A 17,601-nucleotide genomic window follows, 5' to 3' on the forward strand; every position below is an offset into this window, starting at 1 on the left:
GCGACTCAGAGTCAACCTCACCATGAGGAGGAGCTCTCCTCCCATCTCCCCCCTCCACTGGAGAAAACTGGTGCTTTTGTTTGAGCTTGTTGACCAAATTGTGTCGGGAGAGACACAGGGAACACTGTCACAAACGATAATACTTTTTCATCACCCCATTTATTTCTCTTAGTTGGCCTGCCAGAATCTGTTTTAATGTTGACGATAACTGGCAATGACGAGAGTCTTAGATGTTGTACAGACTGTGTGTAGCTACAATCAAAAGAAAGTAATCTGTCATGTTGCTAATGCAGTAGGCTTTGTGTTAATGAATGATTTGTGGTTTTCGAGAGATCTCTCCTTGTTTGCCTCAATTAGGAGATGACACATGACGTCCAGAGCAATTTCTAACATCTCTAACTGCTCTGCTCTCTTGTTTTCAGGATTTCTTCTCCTATTTTGCATGGTAAGCCTTCTGCAGCGAATGTTGCAGAGCAGCAAGTTGTGTTTCTATTGAAATCCTTTGGGGTGAATGAGAGTGTATTCAGCATTTTATTGACCTGTGCTTAGTCAGATGTGATGAGAATAGAGATCCCATAGTATGCTGTTTCCCCTGCTCTGAGACCTGGGGGAACCTGGCCAGAAGAATGCTTCAGCCAACTGTTGTACACCTCCTTATGTGTCCTGGAACGCTACTGGATCGCTTCCTTTGTTTGAGATAACTGTTGCTCTGACTGTTCTCTCTCTGACTGAGTGGGTTGGTCTGCGCTGGTTCCTCTGGTACAGGAAGAGCTTTTTCTCTCATTGTTAAATGTCCCCCAGCGTTCACAAAGAGGCCGACTCACTCTAGCCTGCCCTGCGAGGGGCCCCTGTGTTTGGCCTGATTTACGATATCACTTCGCCCATAAAGGGCAGTGTGAGGGGAAGAGATTCATTAGGGAGGCCAGTTGATGTTCTAGAGAAGTCCGGAGTGGCCCTGGGAATACTGATTGGCACACAAATCTGTGCTTGTCTCATCCTCCTGGTCCATGCCCGGCCCTGCGAGCCCCCCCCCCCCCCCCACGCGTGTCCGTACGACCTGGCATAAAGGAGACCTTTTTTCCTCTGCTCTGTTTGGGCTTGCCCCCCCCCACCAGGAAGCCAGTGATGCCCACAGCTAACCCGGCCCCTCAGTTGTTGATGCCCCGGCGTCGTAACACTGTTAGAAGCATCAGGCCTCATCCTTGACACCTGGGGGCTGCACTTTAGCACATAATGGCTTCCCTGCCGGCTGTCCCCCTCAGCACAGAGCCTGGTGGAGGGATGGAGGGGTGGAGGGATGGAGGGGTGGAGGGGTGGAGGGGCTAAGGGGTGGAGGGGTGGAAGGATGGAGGGGTGGAGGGATGGAGGGGTGGAGGGGTGGAGGGGCTAAGGGGTGGAGGGGTGGAAGGATGGAGGGGTGGAAGGATGGAGGGGTGGAAGGATGGAGGGGTGGAAGGATGGAGGGGTGGAAGGATGGAGGGGTGGAGGGGCTAAGAGATGGAGGGATGGAGGGAGGAAAGGGTCTCATCTCTCCTGCCCCAGCTTGGCCAGACAGGCCAGGGCAGGCTGGGAGTGCTGCTGTGTTTACTCTCACCCTGGGTCGATACGGTTTAATCCCCGAGATGATGCTTTCTCTCATGAACTCAAAAATAGCTCTTCCACCCCCTCGGTGAAGCCACAGACCCATTACTCTTTATTAGTTCTTACCGTCTTAAACGGGGCCATCCATTAGAGGCAAGGCAACAAACAGCCCCAGTAGGGGCCTGATAATCTCTGCAGCCAACACACACACACACACACACACACGCACACACACATGCACACACTCGCACACCTGCACGTCCACGCACTCTCACACACATGCACGCACACACACACACACACTGACCCACATAATCACACACACACATCATTGGCACCGTCCCTTAATCAGGGGTTGTTATTACATGTTTCATTTTGCACCACTCCAGGATGAGAGCTGGTTTCAGACATTCACCTGGGGAAAGGGAACTACACTCTGTTTTTAGAGGAACAAGACCGGTAGTGAAACTTTTACAGCCAACCTCTCTGGGCTCCACTTTATTCAGTTTCCCTCCACCTATACTGTGCTGTCTCAACACAAAACTCTGCCTTTTGGATAGCAACAGTGAACAAGCATAACATTATATCATATTGGATCATCTATTGATTTGAACCATAGTGCCTTTGCCACGTTCTTACATTTCTTTGTGCCTCAACAACATAAATTATACTCAAAGGATGCTTGAGGGTTATGTAGTATTTATCATCTGTGACACGTGGGCACAAACTCAATAGCTCTTATTAATAGCATACTGTATGACCAAAAAATATTATGTAGGTAATTCAGAAGGACTAGAAAGCTTTCTGTCATCCTTCATGCCTAAGGAGATTAGAGCGGGGGGGGGGGGGCCGGCGGGTCAGAGGGAGGTGTCAATCAACAGCAGCAGAAGGTAATGTGGCCCTCTATGTGGGATTTCCTGGCTACAGATGTATCCAATATCCCTGGAGATTCTATGATTTACTGTGTGAGCCGTCAGGATGAGTCCTGTTCTCCCGTAGTCCTACTCCCACATTGGAAGTGTCTTGTCTTATTTTTCTTTGTTAAGAAAGATTTCTAATTCTCTCCCTTGTGTTGCTCCATCCATCTCTTCTAATTGTCATTGAGCTCTCTGTCCTTGTCCCCGAATCCCTGTTGACTTGTGTGTAGTGGAGAGTGCCAACCAGGAAGACGCTGGCAGCACCTCATCTGTGACCGCCCATATCATCAGACCTGGCAGAGGGCTGGACAATAGCTGTGTCCATCCCTGGTGCCCTGCCTCGCCAGTCATTTACCCAGACCCTGTGTGTGTCTGTGTGAGTTTGCATGTGTGTGTGTTTGTGTGTGTGTGTGTGTGTGTGTGTGTGAGAAGGCTGCTACTCGCTCCGTCAGTCAGACACCTTGGTCCTGCTCCACCTCCTCAGACACTGTGGTCTGGGGCCGCTGTGATTGGTTGAATGGGTGTGTGTAGAGCCAAGGTGCTGCTTGGTTGGTCAGCTCTCCGGCTGGACCTGCCGTTGTTCGGCACACACTCACACACATACCCCCCCCCCCACACACACACACACTCTCTTGTCTGCAGCCTATCTGTCCGGACGGCTTTAAAAGTTGAGCTTGTCTGTTCTCCCTTGGCCCATCAGCAAGGCTGCAGTGGGGAAAGTGGTCATCCCTGAAATGGAAATAAGATGAAAAAAAAACGCCCAATCAGGGGTTAGAGTAGTCCAGACTGTCGTTCTCTCAGAGACGGCAGACTTAGAGTGGTCTTAACTTTCCCCTCTCGTGACATACAGACTTGCATTGCTTTTCCATGTCTAGCCTACATTTTGAGTGTGTTCGATCTGTTTTATGAATACAGACAGCACCAGCAGACATGCATATTCGGGAGTTAAGGCCGTGCTATGGAGAAAAGCAAACACGAGTTTGCCAATGTTATATTCATGAGAAGGATCCTAAAGTAGTGAGCAGAAATAGTCTTTGAGTGTTTGGTTGTGTCTGTTTAATCATCAGCTGTGTGCTTCTTAGTCTCAGCCTGTCTCAGAGGGCGGGAACATATCCAGGTGTGCTGCAGACCAGGCTAATGTGGTCGTCAGGGGGGATCAACTCTGATCGACAACCATCCTCACTGACTGCAGAATATTATAGTGTGTCCTGATATTAGCAACTCTGAAACATCCCATTGCAGCTGGACAAAACACACACAACCCACACAACATACTAATACTAAAACACCTTCTAGTTCTAGTCAGGAGGCACGGGAAATGATTGTTTACGAAGGGATTTGTCCAGGCATTGTGATTTGAAGATCTCTCACACACTGGGACTCCATCAAACACAATAACAGGACAATTCTCTCCACCAACACCATCACCAACTATTTCTTTATTAGTTTTACCTATATCCATTTATAACACCACTATGAGGAAACAATGCATTTGGGATTTACTGTCACTTTTCTCTTTTGTTTGTTGTCATGTTAAAGACAAATTCAGTGGCAGTCACATTTGATATTGATTGTAAACATATTTAATCAACAGTCTTTGAAAAGAAAAAGAGTGATAAATGTTTACTTGAATATCTTAGTTTATTTGGTCAAAAAATCTAAATGTAAAGTTGAATAGGTTGCAGGTTCAAATCCCACCCTGTACATACGTCCCTTTGGATACAATCATCTGCTAAATGAATATATTATTTTTAATAATAAAGTAGCCCCCTGCCTTAGCGTTTGGTTTGAATATCAACCCCCCCTGTCCCAAGACACATTTGACATTTTGATGAAAAACCATTTCATTAACAGTCATTTTTCGTCAAAGGAATGAGAAATGAGTGGGATCTGATGGTGAAAGATTAGAGCCTCCATGCACTGCCCCTTCACTGTCCCCTTCACCCCAGAGGAGCCTGTGGCTACCAGGACCACTTGATCCTCACTACCTGACAACCGCATTGTGTTAGAGGGTTAGGCTCTTAAATACCGAGCCGTTTTGTGCGTTGTGCTTCCTATTGCTTTTCCTTTTCTCATTTTGTCCCTTTTGATTTGTAAAGGCACATTCAGACTGACTTTTATAATGATTACATGTGTTCACAGGGGCTCCAGGACCGCTTTTGCTTTGAATGGATTGCAATAATCGTTTTCGATTTGTACATTCAGTGGCTTTTTAATACAATTCCCTCCTCCCTCCCTCCCTCCCTCCCTCCCTCCCTCCCTCCCTCCCTCCCTCCCTCCCTCCCTCCCTCCCTCCCTCCCTCCCTCCCTCCCTCCCTCCCTCCCTCCCTCCCTCCCTCCCTCCCTCCCTCCCTCCCTCCCTCCCTCCCTCCCTCCCTCCCTCCCTCCCTTTTTACTAAATGGGGTCCCTTTTATTTTTGAATCACCAGAAGCAGATTGCTCATAAACAACAGATTGAAATGCTTCTTGATGAATGTGCTCCTTTTTCATAGTCCCTGCTCATGCCTGTAATTAAAGACCAGAGTCATTCATTTTGTCCCCAACTGTGTCATCTTTCACTTGTATCAAATGTTCACAGCAGCCATAAATGGGCCTTCCAGAAATTAAACAAAATCAGCCAACCTTGCAGTAATAGATTAAGTCTATAATGGTTTTCCTTAGAACACACTTTGAATGGGTAATCTTTAGGTCAACAACTCGAAAGTCAATTGCAGAAAGAAAGTCTCACAGAAAATCCTCTCCCAACAGTATTAGGTTTAATGAAGTTGAAACAGTTCTTGTTTGAAGTGTGTTTGACCTGTCAGTAACTTGAACATAACATTATCGGGGCTGCAGAAAACAGCCATCTGCTGGTAACAAGACAGTCAATCTGTCTGACCTGGCAAAACCATATTTTTCTGATTGAATTAAGCGTGGTGTTACAGGTTGTAAAACAGTGTGTCTGTGCCAGCTGTCCTCCTCATAGTGTGTGTGTATGTGTTTGTGCCACAGTATATGTTATCCATAGGCTGCTTGAATCCTTGCACGAGTAAGTGGTGTGGGCAGTTGCAGCAGATAACAGTGAATATCATGAGAGTTGGGGAGAACAGACTGTGGCCGGTGTTTGAGACTGTATATTGTGTCAAGGCAACTCCCTGTGTTTGAGAGTGTTTGCTGGGTCGAGACGGCCCCAGGAAAGTTTGTTTGAGATTGTATGTTGGTGTGAGGCGGCCCCAGAGACAGGAGAGACATCACCACTTGCAGACCCAGCAGGATGACTTTGGCCCTGATTGTTCTGTCTTCCATGGCTGCCATGGCTACTGCCGCACTATCAAGCTTTTCATTTGTCAGTGTCGTTCCACTATCTGCAACAATGCCTCTTGTGTACAAACAACACTTCCCCTGTTTGCGCAGAAAATAACAGATTGCCCAGCGCAGGTAAATTGTTCCCGTTCTCGTGTTTTAAAGGGCGGTCTTCCACTTTCTCTTGAAGCAGCATACCGATGAAGTTGAACTGTGACTGCGGTGATTGGGGCGAGAGTCCCTAAACGGCGTGGCGATGCCCTTCAGAAGGCCCGCGGCTACGCCCGTGGCTACGCCCGCGGCTACGCCCGTGGCTGCCTCACCGGGACTGGGCCGAGGTCAAGTGGGCGCCATGAATCACAAATCCCCTCGCTGATTTGTAAATTGTCAGGACATTGATTTACAAGGCCAGGCTAAGGAATGGAATCCCGTCTCAGCCAGCGTGGGGGGTGGCAGGGGGGGGGGAGGGTAGTGTAATCATACAGCAGATTGCTCTTGAGAAGAAGGTCAAAGCCCACTCTTTCTGTGATTAAAACCTTTTTACACATGTAGTGTTTTCTCTCGTCAATGTGGACTCTAGAGTGGAGATTGTTAACCATGCTCAGAGCAGCCTGTGATTGCAGTACATTTAAACAAACTCAGCCCCACTTCACCTGAACATTAGTGGTTGAAAGTCCGCTTTAAGTGTTTAATTTTGATCCAAGTGATTTGTATATACATTTGCACGCAGTCATTTTCAGACTATGAAAATTGAATTGGGAACCTGACGAAGCCTGATTTAGCACAGGAATACTGAATTTTCTAGACCTATTTTCATCGCAGCACAAATCCATAATCTTATTGCCGTGGGTGTGTTCTCTGTTGAGGTGTCAGTACTCTCTGTTTTCAGCTCTGTGGTTTTACTTAGACAGACAGGAAAATATGACATTTTTCCAACATCTGGAGACTCATAGTGCAGATTAATGCACCACGCACATTTTCCGTTATTAGATCTCTTCGCATGACTGTGCAAAATACTGTTAGTGTTACAGTCAGCTGTAGGTTAAATGAACGAGAAATACACATTTTATTCATGTATACATTCATTATAGATGATAAGCGTTGCATGGCTATCATGCTTTCATTAGTAAAAGTCAAAACCACACAATATGCAGTGCCATTAAGTAATCTCTGAGGTGTTTCAGAAGCAGTTTTCATGATAGTAGTTCTGAAGAATTCCGGTACTTTCACAGGAGGATAGTTTAGTTCCACACCGCAGGATTTTTGGCAGATGTGCACTGCACAACATGGGAGCTTATTTAAAACTTGGCTGTCTTTTCCCTCTCTTGCAGTAGCAGACTGTCGGGTCTTGGAGGGATTGCCGAGATTTTCATCCATCCCCACCTACTTGCCCGTCGACTACAAGGTTCTCAACGCCGAGTCGGCCTTTTTTCTGAAGGAGGCCAATCAGGACTTCATGAGGAACTCCAGCCTGCTGACACGAACAGAGCCCTTCTTCATCTACCAGGCCCGCGGTCCCCCCTCCGTCAACGCCAGCTACGGCCCCCTGTCTGTGGAGCAGCCCGTCCCCCTGGAGCTGCTGCAGAGCCCGGCCGCCTTCCCACCCTCCTCCTCCCTCTTCACCTTCAACTGGAAGGTGCAGACCTTCATCATCGACGATAAGATCCACCTGGTCAAGCCCAAGGTCCAGGTGCTGTTCTACGTGGCGGGGAGGGACTGGGACGACTACAGCGCCGTGGACAAGCTGCCCTGCGTGCGCCTCTTGGCCTTCCACGAGACCCAGGAGGTGCGCGGCAGCTGCCAGCTGCGAGGGGTGCTGGGGCTGTGCGTGGCCGAGCTGGAGCCCCTGGCCGGCTGGTTCAGCCCCCCCAGCGTGGTGCCCGGGCGCCAGAGGAGCCAGGAGCTGGCCGAGGGGACCCCCGTGGAGCTCTACTTCATGCTGCAGTCCACCCAGACCGGGGAGTGCCACTCGGAGGAGGTCCGCAAAGGCAACTCCATCCGCTCCGACCAGGAGGGCATGTTTGGCTCCTCCACCTCCACGCCGATGCAGAGGATAGGCAGCGTGCGGCTGTACCAGAGCCCCGTACCCCCGCCCCTGGCCGAACACAGGCTGGATAGTAACTTCCTGGTCCTGGTGCCGGCCACGCCCCTGAGGCAGAGGGACACCATGTCTGCCTTCGTCACAGCCTCGGCCTTCTCTCCTGTGGAGATGTTCACGCTCAGGTAAGGACCCTGCTCACTTCTGCATTATATTTACATTTAGTCATTTAGCAGACACTCTTATCCAGAGCGACTTACAGTAAGTACAGGGACATTCTCCCCCGAGGCAAGTAGGGTGAAGTGCCTTGCCCAAGGACACAACGTCATTTCGCATTGCCGGGAATCGAACCAGCAACCTTCTGATTACTAGCCCAATTCCCTAACCCCTAATCATGGTTGTCACAGGTTACTGTATATCGCAGGTTACTCAGTGTATCATTGATATACAGTATATAGAGGTGAGCCATAAGTAGGTATTGAAAAGAGAGTTCTTTGTACTGTGGTGTTGTATGCAGAGGAGCACAGAGTATTGGTGTCGTAATTCAAGTCCATTCAAGTCACTTTCAAGTAAAAACAACCGCGTTAACCCTACCTCTGCCAAGGTAAGGTTGATTTAGCACAGCCTCAGTTACTCAGTAAAAACCGCAGTGTGTTTTTTTATCGTTCCGGAGATTCACTGAACCTGTAGGTACGAATTAGAATGTTTAGATTAGACTAAGTGACTTAGAAAATGAACACACAATGCAAATGAGGATGTCATTAATTAAAATGCATTTCCATTAGCGTAATGACTGTGAGCCCGGTCTTAATCACACCGGTTGAGAACATTTGTAAACTATAAGATATGCTCAGACTGGGGGTTAAGCCAATTTGTCAATCCATCTAAATGAAAACAAGCCAATGGAATGATGGGATTGTTTTATGCTTAGGTGAGTAGAAATAGACATGCAGCAAAAGGCAGTCTGACAATCATTTTCTCATCTTGAACACAGACTCAGGGAGGATTTGATTGCTTTCTGTCCCAGTTGTCTGGTGTGGTAAAAGGATGTGAACTGGCAAAATAAACAGATTTTCCAGTGTTCGCAGTCAACTTCCGTTCAGTTAATTTAAAGTAGATTATCAGGTAAAGCCACCTTAACACAGAAAAACAAAATGAATGTAATTTCCTTACGAAAATCCATCTTTGAGTCCGTACAGCTGAAAGGCCCAGGTAATGATGACATCTGTTTTTAACAGAAAATGAGGATAATTTCTCATCACAGAAATTAACTCTCCACGCTGGGCAGCATACGGCTGCTGCCTGTGGTGCTTTTATTTTGGCAGCGGCCCTGCATGCGGCGACTGCAGACCCGGGCAGGCCAGCTGAGAGCTGCAGATAGCAAGAGGTCTTTGGTTTCAAGCCTCTGTGTGTACAGAAGATAAGACTGTCATCCCCAAAACAAAAAAAAACACACCTTGATCTCTTTTTTTTTTGTTGAGTTTTTTTGTCTGTTTTCTGAGGTTAATATTATTTCCTCATGACATCTATTGCAGGTCATTTAAGAAATGCTTTTCACAGTAAACGTTGTGTCCACCAAACGTTTGGCATGGTTAAGGACTGAGTCATTCGTTCTTCACATCATTCTTTATTGTAACTGGCGGAAGATTCAGAAGTCCAAAGTTTCAGCAGATTCATTCATCGTCTTGAACTCAATTTTCACTAACTCCAAATCCATGCAGTGACGAGGGCTAATTCCAAATGCTTTTAATCTGAAATAATCCATATGGACAGCCAGCATGTTGGCTTCTTGGCTGTGTCAATCACCCAACTCTGGGAATTTACTAACTTTTGCTACTTAAAAATCCAAGTCAATCTGGAATAGATTGTTAAGCACTTGCATCCTTTATCGTGAAAGTTTTATCTGGATGTCGTTTCTTGGTGCTCATTTGTCACGACTTCCATCAAAAACCATCTGCTTAACTTTCGACTGGTAATTGAAGCCAGTAGTGAATAGTCAGTGATGCCGCTCTGAATCACCATCGACATACATACATCGACAGGAGGAAACAAATTGATCCCAGCTAGTTTACTTAAATTTACATTTAGTCATTCCCCCGAGGCAAGTAGGGTGGTGAGCCTTGCCCAGGGACACAATGTCATTATGCACGGCCAGGAATCGAACCGGCAACCTTCGGATTGGTAGGCCGATTCCCTAACCGCTCAGCCATCTGACCCCTTTATCTTCTTGTCACTATTTACTTATCTCCTTGTCTCCCTACAGTGCAGCCAGGCAGAGATACTCAGGGTGGGGTACATGCCTCCCGGTATTATTTTCATATTTTGGGGCATTTTTTGTTGTTTGTATTGTGTGGTCCCTTAAGCACCTGTGCCTCAAGGGGTTTCCCTGTCGAAATAAAGGTTAAATAAAGACAAATACAAGACAGGATTCACAGTGTACTTAGGAAATTGATCTCTTTTACATTCGTTTTTCTTGATATGAAATCCTGTCAAATCCAGTGTCTGCAAAGGGGTAGATAGAGCAAGTCCCGCTGGTGATTAATTCAACATATCTAAGATAGATTTGAACATATCTTTGCATCAAATAACATGGCTGTACACTAAGTGATCACAATAGACTAGATTGGATTCAGCAGGATTAAACACCTAATTATAGTTCCTGTGTTTGATTCTTCCCTGCTGTTTTAAGTTAGAAGGGGGGTATCTTTTTGTCTATATAAATTTTAATTAGGCCTTTTATGTCCTCCGAGAATATTGGAAATCTGTACCTGGTCAACCCATTCCTTTCAAGCAAGCGCATATGAGTTGAATGTGTATTACCATAAATATGCTAATCATATATGTAACACAGAGCATTAACATAATTTGTTTTATGGCCGTCATTGCGAGACTATGGGACAAATGTACGTGGTTTTAAAACATTGATAATTCATTATCCCCGAGCATTAGATAGTTTATATGCAAATCATATAATGAGGAAAAGGCAGAAACTGACTTAAAAGCTTATTCTCCCTCAGGACACACGCTGCTGTATAGTGGCATAAAGAAAGCAACGCTCATTAAAGGAAAGTGCTCTATATTCTGTAGAGGCAATTACATCCTGGACTAAGAGAGCTTGCTTTCAGTCATACCACTTTATGCGTATTCATGTCAGTAATGTGAGTAACTGGCAATGTGATGATCGGTTGAGTTTGTTTGGTCAGACATACACAAGGATTCTATATTCTGATTACAGTCATACAATCTTAAAAGTAATCCATGGTCATCCAGCTCTTGTTATCTAAATACATGCCTGATCTTTTTTTTTAACACACAAGGTCCGTTTCTGTATTTCATTGTGAGGTTGCTCAATACCATGACGATGTAGCCTATTTGATGAAACTCCAAAAGCCACAACTTGGTGTAAATACCATTTCTGTGTGATAGTGTTCTCTCTGAAGGTCCCCGAGTCTGCAGTGACCTCGAAAGAGCACATTGATCCAAGCGTCACTGCTAGTCTTTAAAGATGAGATAAATGCAATAGCAAAGGGTCCTCTGCAACAAGTGATCAATTGTTGTTGACTGATGATTCGCAGCCCATGAGATTAATTGCCTGTGATTACATCCAACGCCATGTCTGCAGGTTTAAACTATCGTGTGTGTGTTTTTGTGTTTGCGTGCAGTTCAACACCGTCGCTTCTCTGCTCATAATTTGTTTTACTCATTTGCCCCCCATCAAGAACAATCTACAAAACATTTGTCTGTAAACAGATTTAAATGACACTTGAAGTTGACAGATAGGAGGTCATGGGGTGTGTGTGTGTGTGTGCGTGCGCATGTGTGTGTGGATATCTACGCAGAGCATACCCTGTGAATACCGAAAGCGGTAAACTACTTAGTGTGAATCAATTAGCCTCATCTTTAAAAGGCAGTGCATCACCGAACACGTTATCCGCTAATATGCTTCATTAAGTGCTGATGGACAACAATGAACTCATGTATGCAGTGGTGGCCTTCCAGATCAGCTGGTGCAGGATGTTATGAATCACAACCAAACTGGAGGGGCAGAGGGCAGAGTTTAGAAAATCTAGTCTGACTTCTGGACAGGTGTTGGGCGTGGCCTGGTTCAGCCTGGAGTGACCCATGGCTGTGGACGATAGGAGGGCCCTGGATGAACCGTTATTATCCTTCTTTACAGATAATTGTTTGTGTCTCGGTAGATTAGATTTTTTTCTTTTTTTCTTTCTTTGCAATAGCGACGGTGATTTGTGTACTCACCTAGCAGCTGTGATGGTGAGCCTTCCAGCTGCTGTGGAGTGTTCCTTGAACTTGCCTGGCCTCCTCTGCTTTGCTCCGCGTTATTTCAAATCTCCCCCTTTTCCTTTCATTAAAGAACCAGCCAAACCCGTGCAAGGACAGCTGTTGTATTAAAAGCGAACCTGTTAGCTTTTCACTCAATTAGCAGCTGTGAATGACATCTTTTGATACAACAAATTATTTGGGCAGAAAACGAATTCTATTGGCAGATACTGACACAGATTAACATAAATTCATCCGGATAAGAAAGCTGTATTGCGGGATTTTGCTGTACCTTGACCTTCCCTGCCCCCCCTCTCTGTCCGTTGCAACTGTCTGTTTCTACTCTCTGTCTACCCCGAGTAGGAGTTCAAGATGACTTTTTGGTTTGTACTGTCAACATGAGCAGTGCGCGGGCGTGGTTGTCCAGGGCGACCGTACGTGAGTGACTTTTACAGTGGCCAGGGCCTGACATAGACTTCTACAGAGCAGATTTACTGTCCGCCCCTGGCTTTTATAGAAGAGGTTCTTAACACTGTGTTAGTGCGCATGGACGTGTGTGCTTACAGCTCTGAAACCCTGCTTTTACCACGCTTGGTTCCTCACCGCGGGCTCATTCAATCCCCCTCTCTCTCCCTAACAGAGAGTAGCTTTTAAAGACCCTCCATTAGGGCACCAATAAGCAGAATTACATGGTTAAGTGCAAATATAGAACAAAGTAAACAACAAACAAATACGATACCTGTCATGACACAGCGCTACTGCACAACTAAGTATCCAGCCTGAGGGGATAAGGTTGGACCAGGCTGTTGATACCGCAGCCCATGGATCACTCAGTGGTCTCACATTCACACCAGGACATTAATGGTGCAATCTCATTTGAAAGCCATAATCATTTACAATAAACCGGCAGGGAATCAGCATCTGTTGGAATTGAACTGCAGGACAGAATGATGACATGAAAGCTTTGGTAAATGCTTTGCCGTTGGCCAGTATGAAAAACAAAAAAAACACCCACCAGAAGCCGACTTTTTGGGTGATGTAGAGAGACGATAAAGGATTGTAGCAGTTGTACCGTTTGCTAGTCTCGCTGCCCAAAATATGACCCCGCACGGTTTTCACGGCGTGCAGCACAAACCATCTGCGTCGGAGACAAACATCTCTTTTATTTGTTTCTTTTCAGCTTCGTGCGGCTACACTATTGCTCATTGAGCCGTCGTGGCGTCTCCAAAAGGCCGCGGTGATAAATGTGTTCCCTAAAACGACAGCAAACACACATCCAAACGTGGCGGCCGTGACTACTGTGCCAGAGAGTTTCTCTACCATAAGGCCGCCTGGGGGACTCTCTGCGGTGTCAAGGCCTGGACACCTTGTTTCTGCTGAGCTCGCCTGTTGGAATCGTGCCCGATACGTCCTTAACACTTTTATTAGTGGGCAGACAGGCTCATCTGTGGCCCGGACAGAATTTGACCGAGGTCCTGTTCACAAACACTCCTGCCAAAAAGCTGGAGCAGAGAGGTGGAGGAATAGTGGGGCTGAACAGAGTCATTGTTGGCTCCTCCAGCCACCACCCCCCACCCCCTCCACCTTGCCCCCATCCCCTCCACCCACCCCCTCCACCTTGCCCACCCCCACTAGCTCAGTTCGTGCTTCTCCACAGGGGGTCCTTCAAGACTCCTCTGGCTGTTTGGCTGCTGCTGTGAGACTAACACACTGTACTGTAAGCACCTAGATTGCGGCTGATTACTTGCTTACATTTGAGTGGCTGTTGATTGGTTACAGAGGGTTTTGGTCTTCTTTTAAGCCCATTATCTTTCTATATAATGCACACACACACACACACACACTGTTTTGGGTACTAAACGGCAAGATATATTACATAACTATAACTTCATTACATCCTTGTTGTTAGGACCCCTTCTGTGCTGCTGTTGTCTCCACATAACCTCTCACTTTTCCATTAACATGTTAATTAAATGTTGGCGAACATTTGACACTTCACAAGCTTTCATGTACTGTATTTGAAGTTAATCGAGGTCATATTCTCGATCCTGATGAAAATGCTGATCAGAATAAGGTTCAGAGGTTCCGAACCGGTTTTGTAGCTCCGCATTAAACATGCATTAGAGTTAATTATGTTTTTGCTGAATGACTGAATTAAATCATGATAATCCTTTCTGTTTATTATCGGAGCTAATTACTGGGTCATCTAATTCAGTCTTCACGGAGTAGTATTTCTTTGTTGCTTCTTTAACTGTCACTACAGTGCAGACGTGATCAAAGCGTTGTCTTGTCATTAACTAAATTCTCTAATCTAGACTTCCGCACGCAAATGTATTTTAATTGTTCTGGTTCTTGATTTTATTAATAATAGGATCAACATCATCTTACAGTACTTGTTGCCGATTCACACAGTTTACAGTCGAGGTTCACTGGTACACTAACACACATTAAATCTAGTAAATTGAAAATTCTGAATGCTATTTAGCAGTCAATAGAGTTCTAATTTTCACGCCATGACCAAGTAACATATTGCTGAATCAATTTTGCTTGAAGAGAATTATTGGGATGTGATTAGGAGTATTAAGAGAGACATAATATCCCATCTATTATGAGAAACATTAGCACAATAAACAGTGGTCAATGGGTAAATCACCCAGGCAAACATGAGTAAAATCCACTCGAGGTTGAATTCACTGAGCCAACAGAGAAGCTTGTTCTGACTCAAAGAACAAACACACACTAGCTATTAGTCTGCCAAATAGGCTGTGCAGAACAGTTCAACTCCTTTACCCCGAGAGTAGAGCGATGTGGGGAGGGCTGGGGGTACAAACCCAACACTTCTTATCTTCCTTACCGCACAAACAGCATGCAAACAAACAATCATGATTAAGGATTTTTTTTAACGGCATCCAAATATGCAAATGAAGACACGTACACCAAGATTGCTTTTTAATTGACTTTTAAGTGTTTTATATATAAGGAAACACATTTCACCCTAAATATAGTCTTGTGGAAGATGGTGTTGTTCATAATAGACACGGTGAGTCTCCAAATCACTGCTACCAGGTGCCTTCCCACAGAATGGCACGCCTCTGTAGTTACATGTGACCCCATTAGAGGAAAAGGAGAATTCCCTCTCGCAAATTGTTTTCAAATTGCCTTAAAAATTCGTACGCATCCTGTCACCGTTGTGAATCTGTGAATAGATTAAAGGAAAGCGTGCACAACATTGCAAAAGAGATTTATTTGCTGTAATCCACATTTTTGTCCTCTTAAAAGAATGAGTCATGATGGTGGGTTATGTGTGAAAAGCCCAAGGACGCTGCCTCTACTGGGAGCCCGTATAATCACTGTCTGCTCTAGTTCTCTATTGATTCCAAAAAGGACACTGCAAGTTTAGCCACAGGCAAGGGGCTGCATTCAATTTATTTAACCCCCTTTAACTGCTCCGTGGTCGGGCTACTCTGGGGGCTTCATGAGAAGTGAATCATGTGCATGGCATTACCTTTACCCAGCCCAAGCTGTTGTCTCGTCCATTTTAATCCTATCATGCACAGGCACTGTGCAAGACAGGATGGATGAGGTTTCTGTGAGGTTTCTGTGTGGTTTCTGAGTGTTTTTTCTGGGTGGTTTCTGTGAGGTTTCTGTGAGGTTTCTGTGAGGTTTCTGTGTGGTTTCTGAATGGTTTTTCTGGGTGGTTTCTGTGAGGTTTCTGTGAGGTTTCTGTGTGGTTTCTGAGTGGTTTTTCTGGGTGTTTTTTCTCTGTGTTTTTTCTGTGTGGTTTTCCAGACATGAGCTGCCTTCTGTATGTATGTACAGCAGAGCTATCTTTGACCAGCAGATTGCCAGCTTGCCAGTTACTTACAGCTCGCTATGGTTGGATTCTAACTGGTCGGGCGTATTATCTGTTTACTATCTGTCCTCACTGCTGATGACCCACGCCCAGAGCACCTCGTTGGACATCTCTCCCAAAACGAATGCCGGATTATCCCCAGACCGCTATCACCTAGCTGGGATGTTTATCTGGCTGGCTTCCCCTCATCTGGAGATCAGGACTGACTTATCCACAGAGACATCCAGCTGTCCTCGCTGTTCCCAGGGCCAGTAACCTGTCTGGGCTGTTGTGTCAACAGCCTCTCTCACGTCGCTATGTCCTGACCTGCTGTAGGCCAACCGGTACTTGCAAGTAGCCACAAAGAAATCGCTAGCATGGGTTACTGAGGGAGCTGGGGCTCTGATGTACATGCGTACAGGGTTTCCGTTACACTCGCAGAAAATGACACGTTTTGATTAAGTGTCAAATCTCGGCGGAACCGATTTAAATACTTCTCGAAGAAAATGGTTCTAGCGATATTTTGGTTTGGATTCATTAATTTAATCCGTTACTTGGGCATTTTTAAACAAAGTCAGAATGGGACTTTAGTGTATGCTCAGATGGCAAAGCTGCCAGTGGCCTTCAAACCCCATCATCTTTAATCAGAGAGAGATGGAGAGTAGGTACCTTTCCATGGTTATCAGTTAACCCTTGTGCTGCCTTCGGGTCACATGACCCAAAGGTTCATAACGAACCATCGTTGAGTTTACCCAATTTTACCCAATACAAAAACAAATAAAAAAATTATTTTAACCTTCGCAATGTGGGGGGGTCTGAGACAGCCCAACAGAAAATGCTTCACTTTGTTTTTGTATGCGGTAAAGTTGTCGCAATACGACGGTGGGTCACAATGACTGATGGGTCAGAATGACCCGAAGATAACACAAGGGTTAAGTCTGAAAGGAAGAGGTTTGTGCAACGTTCTGTCCATCAGTAGCCTGGATAGGGTCACCCTAGTTTCATTGTCCCAGCGTGCCAGTGATCAAAAGCCCTTGCTGTGAACACACACCCATTCATATGATGAATATGAATTGAGGAAACGTGTCATTAAAGGCTAGCCCTACGTTCCAGTTCTCCCTGCCAAATAACCAGGTCTGCCTCTATTCAGAAGCTCTCTCTCTCTCTCTCTCTCTCTCTCTCTCTCTCTCTCTCTCTCTCTCTCTCTCTCTGTCTCTCTCTCTCTCTCTCTCTCTCTCTCTGTCTGTCTCTCTCTCTGTGTCTCTTTCTCTCTCTCTCTCTCTCTCTCTCTCTCTCTCTCTCTCTCTCCGGGCACACGTTTTATGTTTGCTTTTGTTCCGTGTTTAGTTTCCATAGATACCACCTTGTTCGACTCAGTCACAGTCGATGCCACTGTTGTTTGTTGCGTTTTTTGTTTCTTGCCTGAATGACCATTAATCACAGCCGTCCATGGTCACCTTGGCTCTCTCTCAGACTCCCCTCAAAACGTCTCTACCAAATAGTTCCAGAGCGACGGTCACTTTACTGTGGGTGACTTCTACTGACAATATCAGCAGCTGGTTGTGTTTGCTGAGAAGAAAAGAGACGGTTCTGGTAGTGATTCCACTTCCTCCCTACCTCATGAACGCTCATGTCAGAAGCGTGGACCTTCCTCACCATGCGTTTTCATTACC

The 17,601-nt window shown here is 45.8% G+C and overlaps 1 protein-coding gene across 1 annotated transcript in view; it reads left to right on the forward strand.

The window, feature by feature from the left end:
* si:dkeyp-14d3.1 (transmembrane protein 132C) overlaps positions 1–17,601 on the forward strand; it is a 76,682-nt gene that overhangs the window by 9,322 nt on the left and 49,759 nt on the right. The window contains 1 exon segment of the mRNA XM_067230937.1: positions 7,112–8,003. Coding sequence (XP_067087038.1) covers positions 7,112–8,003 — 892 coding nt within the window.

Source organism: Osmerus mordax, chromosome 28 (assembly GCF_038355195.1).
Source record: "Osmerus mordax isolate fOsmMor3 chromosome 28, fOsmMor3.pri, whole genome shotgun sequence".
Taxonomy (NCBI): domain Eukaryota; kingdom Metazoa; phylum Chordata; class Actinopteri; order Osmeriformes; family Osmeridae; genus Osmerus; species Osmerus mordax.